At 35.1% G+C, this 11,995-nt stretch overlaps 1 protein-coding gene across 1 annotated transcript in view; it reads right to left on the bottom strand.

Moving 5' to 3' along the window:
* Window positions 1-6,501: 6,501 nt before the first annotated feature.
* LOC119838063 overlaps window positions 6,502-11,995 on the bottom strand; it is a 107,601-nt gene continuing 102,107 nt past the window's right edge. The window contains exons 11-14 of the mRNA XM_038363871.1: window positions 11,936-11,994; window positions 10,936-11,058; window positions 10,037-10,135; window positions 6,502-9,394 (exon numbers count right to left, since the gene is read on the bottom strand). Coding sequence (XP_038219799.1) covers window positions 9,297-9,394; window positions 10,037-10,135; window positions 10,936-11,058; window positions 11,936-11,994 — 379 coding nt within the window. The 3' untranslated portion in view covers window positions 6,502-9,296. The remainder of the gene's footprint in view (window positions 9,395-10,036; window positions 10,136-10,935; window positions 11,059-11,935; window position 11,995) is intronic.

The following is an 11,995-nucleotide window of genomic DNA, read 5'->3' as shown; positions in this document are numbered from 1 at the left end:
CCGCGCCGCCCGGCCCCCGCGCCCCGCGCCCCACGCCCCGCCCCGCGCCCCCGCCGCGTCGGCGGGCGCGTGAGAGTACAAAGTCGAGCGGCGGCTCCGATAGCCGCTCGATGATTCCCTTTCTGTATGGGGCTGTCGGCGGGCGCGCCGCCGGGACTGTGCGGTCCGCTGTTGCGACCTCGTGCGGTAGAGAACGATCGTTGTAAAATCTGTTTAAATTCCCTAATAATACGCGCTTGAGTTTGCCGGAATCTGTGAGTGTCACGCGCGCCTCGAACTCTGCTCGTTCCACAACACAGCGTTCAAAGTTTTTATGGCAATAAAATTTTAACGTCAATTTGTTATAATCTAAGTCGCATGACATTCTCTCTCTTCCCGCGCTAGCTGCCGTTCTATTCTTTCGATGATACTGTAACTGTTATTCCGAATGTTTCGTTTTGTGTAATTTCAACAGCTCAATACGTATTTATTTAATGAAACTAATAATATAAAATATGATTTGTCGGTGACAGCGCTATATGTCAAACGATTCGAACATGGCGGCGACGGTTTGATGTTGACAGTGACGTGAGAAACGTCAAAACGTTTCAGTACTGCCATAAAGTTATAGAGCGAACGTCGTTTGTTGTTTTTTTTTTAATGTATTGTTGCTATGTAAAAAAAAACTGTTAAACGTCAATACCGTCGTGTGCCATGTACAAATTTTTGTAACAGGTTTACTACAAGAATGTTTAACAAGACCATCCGTTTATAGGTGGTGACTGTTTAATAATATATCACAAATTATTAACTTGTCCTTTTGAAATCATCGGTATAAAACAATGACAACATTATCTGTGCTTCCAATTTATTTCTTATCTGAACAGCAGTTTTATAATTTTTGTAGTAAATCTGTATTTGATTATAGTGATTCAGAGATTAAGAAAATTGTGGGTATTTTTAAAACCTTTCCCTTATTCCATAAGAATCCTTATTTATTTTAAAATCTAATTTATTGTACTTAGTTTAAATAAAACTATTGATGCATTATAGAAAAAAATCGTCACAAACTTTGTGAACTATTCGTACGAGTAAAACATTGGTTCGGAAATTGCCTTCAGTAAAATACGACGCCGTTTCGGGGTCACACTAGGCTTGCTATTTTGACGAAAATAGCTTCTAGTAAATAAATTAAAATGTTAGTGAACGTTTTTTAAACGCTAGGAGTCGTAGAGTGAACGGATCATATAGAAAACTCTTTTGATAATATCGTGATTAGAACGTTTCGATTTTTTTTTTTTTAATTAATTTGCCATTCGAAAACTGAAAGCTCAAAGTTATGTACACAATTAATGAAATTATCTCTTTTAAGACAAATTTTTGATAATTAGCAATTGTTAAATATATAGAGATTAGCGAATTAAATATTTTGCAATTCGATTTAGATATTTTCTAATTGATGATTTTCGTGATTGTGACAGTTTATTTTGATGAACCGGAACTTATTTGAGAGGCCAAACGGCCGACTGCCCTGTCTGTCGTTTTTCGATTATTTTCTCTTATTAACTATAACACCAACTGAATACCTTTAAATAGTTGTAACCCGTACCAAGAGATTAATTCTAAACATATTTAAAAGTATAAATAATATTAATTAATATAATCGTTGAATTCGTAACGTACGTAAGAGCCAGTAATACATATAAAAAATTAATATTATATATAGCAAATTATTTACACGTCATTTTATTACTAATCAAGCTTCCAATGAAAACAAATATTCTAACCGAATACGAAACGTCAGCGCGTATGAGTTCTCACGATGAGCGCATATGAGCCTAGCTCACTGCACATGAGTTTGAACACTCATGTCATCTCAACGCGCAGTACACGCGTTGAGTGACCGTTAACTATGAAGACTTAAATATACTTCCCTTTTCAAATGTATGCTTCCTTTTTTAAAATTAACGCGTAAAAATTAATAAATTTCTCCATTTTTTAACACAATTGTTAATGTTATTTCCACTGTGATTTTATTTATCGTTTCTCACTATATACTTTGGCATCTGTTGTAATGAAGTTAAAATATTTCTTGCTTGTTCAATTTTGGAAAATGTGTCCAATATAATACAGCTGTATTCACAAACCGTGCTGGAAATACTAAAAACATGATGAATTTAAACATAAAGAAGTATTTTGGTATAGTTTGTGTCCAAAACGTTTTGTAAGGCTGCGGTTCACTAGGTGACGTCGCGCGACAAAACTTGACAAACTAAATACTCATTTAATCGTATTCAGAGTAAGATGTAAACGAAAAAGCGATGTGATTTGTTTGTATTTTTTGACGATATATCAGTGGACCGCGGCTTATGTAATGGAGTAATGAATTAAAATGACTAATTGAAACGGACTTAAAAGTATTAGTTATTAGTTCACGACCTTGATTAAAGACCTAAAATTAGTTTTAATTTCTAATTGACTATGTAAAATACCCACGCAATATACATACTATAAGTTATATTGTTAAGTAATGCCTAAGTTTATACAAAATGTTAAATAGCATTTTTTTTTCTTAAGATAAGTCAATCGCATCTTAGCTTTCTCGTTCGACACAGTTAATTCGAATAGAATCGATTTTTAGTATCGATTATTCCGATTACGCACTCAAATCTGAAGCTGCCAGTAATGTAGAAAATCGATTTAATAATGGTCCAATCGATATTGAGAAAACGATTCCGCAATCCAGTGTTATATAATTTTAAGTTGATTCTACGCGTTCGTTTGTCGCTGATGTTGTTTCGTTGTACGTAGAGCCATGTGATAAAGCCATGTATTGAACGGACCACACTTGTACTACATTGCGGGTTTCGTGAATGTCGCTTGGCTTACTGATCTGACCGTAAGCTAGAGCCGTCAGTGAGTTCGGTGTGTTTAAATATTCAACGATGGATACTGCGAGAGTTTGATTTATTTGAACGTGCCGGTGTGTCTCACGTGTATCATGAGAGATTGTTATTTCACAATATCGAGCGTCGACAGTTTAAACTCGCTTCGAACGCAGTAAATACAATGTAATATGAATGTTGGTCCTTCAAACATTGCTCGTTATAAATAATTTTTGCGTAGGACGATGTGCTAGCTGAATAACATTTGATTCCTATACGGAAGTGAGTTTGTGAACAATGAATACCTAGGTTTGTTTTCTCTCGCTTGTAAGTAAATAATTATATGTAAATTTTGAAAACCCTCCTTCATTATTTAATTGTGCTTGTAAAGAACGTTTTACGTTGAATGCTTTTATATTTATTATGTTACCTGTATTCCATTCGTGCGGTATATAATTGTGTATATAGAATTTAGTTGAACGTTAAATCCAAATATATAAATACGCAAATTTTCGTTTATTTTTTTTTTCGTATGCATTTGCCGTAGAATGTTATTCGCGTGTGCGTTGAGACGTTTCTGGACGGACGACGTTTCGCGCCATTTCGTCGTTTTGAAGTGTAACTACAGATAACAAATATTATAGGCTATTTAGTCACAAATGTTTTATGTACTGCCGAATTAAGTTTACGATTACGTGATTTGTGAATTGTGATCCATATGTAAATGAATATCGTTTAGGAATTTATAGTTGGGGCTGGAGCGACGTTCGTCCGGGATTTCGTGAGAGTGCTAAAAAATTATTTCGCTTAGACGCAACGTTTAGTTGTAAAATAAATCCGTAAATCTTGGTGGAATGTTAATAATATTAGTGCTGGTTGATAAACGCTCAATGTTTGATAGTCTGTATCTCGATTTAGCTAGACATTAGTCACAGATTATAAATCTATGCGATATGAAGTTTGTATTTTAAGTATATTGATTTCAATCGTGCAAAATAATATCATATCGTCATCTAATCGATATGCAGCTTTATGTAAAAAAATATTAATATAACAATTAACAACAATATAATATTAATTTAATAACAAAATTGACAATTGCCATATTTAGATATAAACAAAAATTGCATTGTATATCGTGATATTGTTAAAAATAATGGATTGTAATAGTGAGTGAGTGAGAGATACACTAGTGCTCTAGCTAAAACGAGACGGAGATAGTTTGTAGAGACACAACGCGATTTGGTGATAGGATGACATATACATGGGGTTAATGATTATTCCATATATTAAAATAAAAACAATGTAAAGTTGTTTGATGTTTTATTGAATTTCCATAACAATTTGTTTACCTAACTCACCGAAGGAGCGTAATGTTTTTCGAGTGTGTGTATGCCCATTTCTGGCACGCCCTATAATCCATCTCTTTATAACATTGAACTGAACGATTCCTGTCTGATATGAAAGGCCGAAAGGTCTAGGCTTATAAATGTAGTTGTGCTGTGGTGGACAGAGTATATTGTATTTATAAACGTTGAACCACAGATTATATATATCATATTATACTATGAAACATTATTTATTAAACTATTCCTATAACAACGAGACGACAACTTTTTGCGAGTGTGTAATGCACTTTCTTATTATTACGACTTTAAAGATTATATACTTTCTTGGTTTGAAAAGTTAAGCATTCCGACACAAAAATAGGTTTGATGGGACCATCAATTTTTAGATTTGAGGTACTATACTTGTAAATTGCGTGTTTTTTAATGAATATTATAACAGAACTTACTTAACATTCCAGAACTTCGCAATAATTGGTTGAATCGAATCCTTCTTATTTGTATTAATCCGGTATACATCACGCATGTCCGTCATATGTACGGGCACGTTGAGTGAATTCCCCACTTTAGATATAATGTCGATCAAGTCTTCTTTTGTTTCCACGGGTTTTTTAGGCAAGTTACGTATTTCAATACTTGAGCTACGGATATGTCGTTCAAGCAACTCTATACGGTTCTCCAAAGATTGTATGTATTTATGGTCCAAATCTTTCTCCCGTTCTAACGCTCCTATTTTGGCAATCAATTCATCATACTTTTTCCCAAGAAAGTCAATTGAGGAGGCTATTTCTTTATTTTGCTCTGTATGGCTATTAATACCACACTTAATTTCTGCCAGAAGAGCACTAAATTTTTGTTCTTGCTCACTTTTAAGAATGGAAAATGTTTCCATGATTTCGGACCGAGAAATCTCATCCTCCGTATCTCTTTTACGCTTAAGCATCGTAATATTTGGATCGCTAGCAGTCTTTTCTCTTGACATCATGGGTATTATATATAGAAGAATATTATACGAGTTTATCAGCTGTAATAGTCAGATTCGAGTCAGACTTATAGTGTGAGAGAGTCTGTTCAGACTGAGAATTAGTCGAAGTTTGAGGTGGGCTCTGACTCAGAGACATCGTCGTTATTTCCGTCGGTAGGCCAAGCAAGCAGAAATATACAGGAGATAATCAATTTCTTTCCGCTAATAATTCAAATCCACTCGAACGCCGTTGCCAGCAATAATGGATGTAAACTCCGATGCGTACCAGGAGAAAATGGCGCGCAAGAGGTTGGAGATTCGCTATACTTGTAAGACAGTACTCTCTCTCTCTCTCTCTCTCACACACACACTACGCGAAGTGAGACAGCAGAAGGCAAGCAGAAGAGTGCAAACACATCCAAAAATGTACCAGGAATTCAGAACATGAGGGCTATCATTTATGTATTTTATTTATTTGCAAAAAAATTAATTGATTAATTAACGGATTTTGAACAAACACGTATTTTATATACCAGGCAATCATAAAGCACAGGCGGTGGATTTTACGCTGTATGTATATGTACTGTATGTACACTCACCAGTAGCACACAGCGAGACCCAACGAGTTATTGTAACCTTAGAGTGCACTCCTTGCAGTTTATGCAAGCCTAATATTTTAACTTTGAAATAAAAAAAACAAATTAAATTATATTTAAAAATTCGAATAAAACAACTACAATTCAACTAAATGCATCTGCTTAGCGCAGTGGTTCAAGGGAGAAGTATATAAAACAGAAGATAGTTAGGAATAGTTCGTACTAGCGGTCTGCCCCGGTTTCGCCCGTGGTACATATATATCCTAAAGCCGTATATAAATGGGCTATCTAACACTGAAAGATTTTTTCAAATCAGACCAGTAGTTCCTGAGATTAGTGCGTTCGAACAAACAAACTCTTCAGATTTATTTACATAGATTTATTAACGGGGTGACCTAACACTATCCATGTTATCTGAGCACCTGTTTGTACATTTTTTTTATATAATTGTGTTATCTGACACTTTCCTGAATAACTTAAACTATAAATTCACATGGAGATGTATTATCAGTAACAGATTGTCATTTATTACCATTAGATAGATAGACTATCGCCATCTATTGGAATCCTAAAGCTTCTTAATTTAGTCTGATATATGAATGAAGTCAGTGAGAGTATTCTACGAGGCTAGACTTTTAGCTAGTTATATGATATTTAAAGTAATTCGCTTTAACTGTACACCCGCGCAAAGCCGGGGCGGGTCGCTAGTTGGAAAATAAATAAAACACAAATGATTTTCAAATATATTTCAGTAATCAAAATATAATGATAGGCTTACATTAATAGTTACAAATCGTATCTCGTGGCGATCGTAAGAAACACTGAAACAAAAAAAAAATGAGAAAAAAAACCTTCAACCGACTTTAGCTCAAAAAAACCTCCGAAAAAAATATTTACAAGCGAAACAACATCCCCGATACAGTAATACAGTTTTTACATACGAGTTAGTGCATTTATTCACATTGTGGGTTCGCTTATTTTCTTATTTTTCATCAATAATAAATAAAACAAAGGCCCCGGCAGCGCAACGACACGAGCTGTCACAATGACACCCGTCAACGTGGGCCGTCCCTGACACCTGTCAACGTCAAGTCGGGTGTCAAACGTCGAAGCGGACGCGCGCTGTCAAACGTCCGTGTCGTTGCGCCCCCACACTTAACGACTATAGTGTATTACTTATATTGTGCATCAACATCTTAATTATAGATTTTAAAATTAAAAACAATCTTTTGCGTACATAGAATACTTTTTTTGTTGTTGACATAACTACATTATTATCTCCATGACGTCCTGTACTTTAAAAAACGTGTTACGATTACAAAATTATATATGAATTAGCTAGTTATTTACAATAGTCATCTCGGCTACGTTCTTTTTAAATATACTTTTAGAAATATTTTAGGCAAGCATCGATAATTCTTAAACTATTCAAACATAATACAGATAACAAATAAAAAAGTTAGAAAACTCATGAGGAACTTCTCTTCTAGTATGTACACTTTTTAATTCTTAAAATATTTTATATCACAAATAAAATTCCAAACTATTATATGAGCAATTATATTTAACACTACTATTGGTCAGGTTTTATGTTTAGAAAGTAGTAAGCGTTGATAAATCAGAAATAATCATTCTTAAATTTTAAACTTTTTTATCATAATATTTTATATGTCTGACTGTTTGTAGCCCGCCGTAAATGAAAAAAAAGCTGACAAAATTAAGGTACTGGATGTTTTTTTATACAAAAAAGCTTATTTTTTAAAGATGCCTCACTTTAAACTAGGGCTGCCAACTTTTTTACTCATTAGAATTTATAATATTATATTCTGTTCCACTTGAATGCAAGTGATATACACAGGAATAGATCGCTTATAAAATAAATGTTTCCAATTGACAGCCCTATTATAACACAAATAAAATATAATGCAAATAAACCATTACTATCATTTGTTTAAATACACTCAATTTGAGACAAAAAGAAATACTGAATTGTCAAAATTAAAATAACACTATCAAAAACAGTTCACTGGTTTATAGACGTTCGAAATAATACAATAATTACGAAGAATTACATTTTAAGATGTACAAAATGATTGTTCCCTCGTTTATGTTTTGAAAAAATAACACAAGTTCGGTACATTTCGCAAATTCCATAACTTTTACATATAATTTTACCTTAATATTTAACTGGTATATTTCGAATGAATGAATGAATATAAATTTGTGCATTTACTGGATTATAATATTTAATTAGATGTTTTGTACAATGTCGAAATTGCGAAATGCACCAAAAACAATTGGACAAACCAGGGCTGAGCTGTCTATATTTTAATCTATCTAACCTTAGCATTAGCATACACTTAAAAGCGTTTTATATCTATAATATATTTGCCCCTAGTTTATAAAAATGTATTTATTTCGATAATTATTGAGCGTATCTTTAAAATAAATAGCTGCTGAGTTTTGTGACAACCCTAAAAAACACAAAAAATTCGTCTTAGACAGAACTTAAAGGGACATTTTTAATATGAAAAAATGGCAAATAAATGCGTTGAATTTTTCGTTTTTTTTTTTCAAATATCCATCGCACAAGCCGTATAATATTTATAAAAAGTCCTATGTTTCACTATATTTACATTCGTCCGTCTGTAATAATATAATATATTATAGGAAAGACCGACCATACATACAAAGTTTAAATACTCAGTACGCGCTTTAGATACTTATGTTTGAACGCGACGTTGCTTGTCAATAAATAAACTACAATTGATGGTTTAATAATAAAAAATACACAAATTATAATAGAAAAAAAAAACATAATTACTCGTTTCAAAATATAGGAAAATTATCAGATATTTTTAGGATACAAGATAAAATTTGCAGATAATTTAAATATGTCTTAAAATATAAACGTGTTACTAGCTGCCTAAACAAAATCTGCCCATAGACAAAAATAAACGCCGCGTGTCAACCGCTCGTTCATAAACGCCCGATCATCAAAATCATGCGACAATTAAAAAAAAAAATCTGTATTCTACAGATAATAAATAACGTGTAAACTAGCCGCCATTACAAATGCTGGCAACATTCGAAAATGATTCCCGCCAAATTTTATCACAACAAAGCAACACTGATTCGAAATGCGCTATTTTATTTATAATTCGCTCGGGTTTACCTGTCGCTATGATTATTTAATGAATATTCAAGTGTTTCGCCTGTTGGCTAAAATTGTTAGAGACTTGTCAATTGCGTTGTTACAACGCTGGGGTTGCCATAAATTTAGCAAAATTTGTAATTTTTTTTTAAAAACAATAATACTATTGCGTCCGATTCGCACTTGACTGATTTCTGTGTATTACATATTCATTCAATTTATAAAATTATTTAATCATATGTATTTTAATTTTAATGTTTAGTTAAATCAAAAACGCCCTAGCAATTAAAAAAAACCCCTCATAACAAGTTCAGACAGCTAACGATAGCACAGGTAAACCCACCAAACGCTCGCCTACCACCCGCCAGAGTATCATCTGATGCAGGCCAGCACCAGTGACGTCAGCAAGATGGCCGCCGGCGCCATCCTGTGCGCGGGGCTGTTGTATTTACTGCTCTGTTCGCATGTGCCTGGAATTTATTGATTAAATATTATTGGATATCAATTGTTTTAATATTCTGTTGGGTGAATATAAATTGTCATTCAAGATACAGATGTCGCTTGTCAAAACTAAAAATTAAATTTAACAAAGGCCGCGTTCCATCGATACAATATTGTAATCATTGAAATAATGTTTCGTATTGGTTGTGATGGTTCTTAGTCATCTCAATAGATGGCGCGGGGTGCCCCTTAGGCACATGAAACCGAAAGGGTAGAAGAGATTCGATGACTGTGGCAGGATCACGGGTGGCCGAGAGGCCAGGCGTTGCTACGGTTAGGCAAGAAACGCGGGTTCGAATCCCGCCTCGTGATCAAATTTTTTCTATTCTTTCAAAAAAACTTTTCAAAACTCGTTTAGCATTTGCGTGCATTGCATTCGTACGGATTGTGCCTTGGTGTTCGCACATTGCTTATTCAATGTTGGTTCCAACTACCCTCCTTTTGCTAATGGTCCTTGTGACTGGCTGCGATTTGTTATCAACTGATTACATCTGTTAGGCAGTTGTGTAGAATTACAGTACATTCTTATTTCGACCAAACTGCATAGTGTTTGCAGTGTTATTGCTTGTTTAATGTCAATTTTAATGATTAAATATAACTCTATGCTGTACCGTTGGAGGTGAGATTGTAGGCCGCGTCGGGCGCGCGCGAGGTGCGCGAGCATGTGCCCCCCACCGCGCTCAGCCACACTGTATCACCGCCACCGCTCGCTGGAACATCATCATCATCATCATTGTTATCATCATGCCATGCCAAGAAAGGACTATAGGCTATAATAAAAACGATATAAACAAACATTCTGATTGTTTGTGTACTTTTAATCATTAGAACCTCCTAAATAAGCCCCTGGCTACCCCCATGATTAAGATAAGGAGGATAATAACTCAAAACACAAATATTTATTTATTCAATCACACTTCTTACTGAAAAAACCTTTCTTATGACAATTTTTTTACATTTACCGTTCGGAAGACAGTTTCTACAGAGAAGAGCCGGCAAGAGACTCTGTAGTTGCTCTTAAAAAAAAAACATAAATTTTACATTTTAGTTCTACATAATATGTAACATGTACATAACAATGATGCCAATGAACTGACCCGTGGTTCTTGAGCGACAACATTCCATGGATTCTCGTCTATCATATACTCATTAATGCTACAGTAGGCTCTCTGAACTAATACATCCTACTTAATATTATAAATGCGAAAGTTTGTAAGGATGTGTGTGTGTTTGTTGCTCTTTCGCGCAAAAACTACTGAATCGATTGCAATGAAATTAGGTTCGTTGATAGCCGGATAACTGGAATGAAAACTGGCAGCTTTTTATCCCGATATTCCTACGGGATACGGACTTACGCGAGTGAAACCGCGGCGCGCAGCTAGTTTTTAATATAATTACTAAATTTATCCTTTTTAAATAAAATTGTTATTATAAAAGAGCAGTATATTACTAAGTAGAATTTTTCAGATATAATGATCATATAAACAAACACATATATACATCCACTCACCGTTAGCGGCCCGCGTGGTGTACACGAAGCAGAAGGTCCGCGGGTGCGTAGAGGAGCGCGCTACGGGCGCCGCTACGACGTAGCCGCGCGGCCCGTCCTGCCAGCTGCCGTAGCACGTGTACACTGGGGGAGGGGGGAGTTAGACGTTAGTACCGTGGAGGAAGGAAGGAATTCCTCCATCGAAAAAGAGATCCTGCATCAGGATTCAAGACTGGCTGGCCGGTTAGGAGCCAATTAAATAATTTAAAAGTTGTGTATATGCTGTGTAGCGAGACCATTTCGCTTGCGCGATTCAGAATCGTATCGCTATTAGTACATTGGTAGGTTATAGTAAAGGTTCAAGGCCTCGATAATATAAGTACGAGTTAAAATCGAATCTTACAAGTTAAAGAACAAATGTGTAGCATGACGCTACGGGTACTGCTACGCCGTAGCGTCATTCCGACTAAATGCCGTAGCAAATGTATGCTGAAAGTTGTTAGCAATATACATTATTAGGGGAATCTATATTATAGATATTTGAAGTATTAAGACTTGAATGAAAATCATTTCGAATTATGAGCGTAGCGTGCTACGGGAGCAGCTACGTCCGTAGCATGTGCATAGTAACAAATATATGTAATAACCCTTTTTTAACAAAAACCTAAACCGTCTTCAGTCTGTCAGGACTAGACCAAATTGAAATAGGACTAGACGGGAGGCACCAGCTATCAAATAAAAAAAAACACACAATTTGATAATCTTGGTACTTTATGTACTAAATGAAATAAAATATAAAAAGATGTTGTTTTTTTTGTCAAAGTTGGTAGAGGAGTTTGTGGATCGCCTGATGCTACCACCGCACATTAACATTTGGTGAAGCGTAAGATCAATTGTAGACCTTTTGCCTCTACAAATGGGTTGCCGACTTTAAATTGGGACGGAATTAAGAAAGGATTGACAAGAGGATAAAGGAAAGGACAAGGAAGGGAAAGGAAAAAGATAAGAAATCCCCACTCACCAGTGCTCATGCATGCTGACTTGAATTCGATGGTGTTTTGCGACGCGCTGCAGCCGATGC

The sequence above is a fragment of the Zerene cesonia genome, unplaced genomic scaffold, assembly GCF_012273895.1.
Source record: "Zerene cesonia ecotype Mississippi unplaced genomic scaffold, Zerene_cesonia_1.1 Zces_u001, whole genome shotgun sequence".
NCBI lineage: Eukaryota > Metazoa > Arthropoda > Insecta > Lepidoptera > Pieridae > Zerene > Zerene cesonia.
This window is presented reverse-complemented; position numbering and strand designations above follow the sequence as displayed.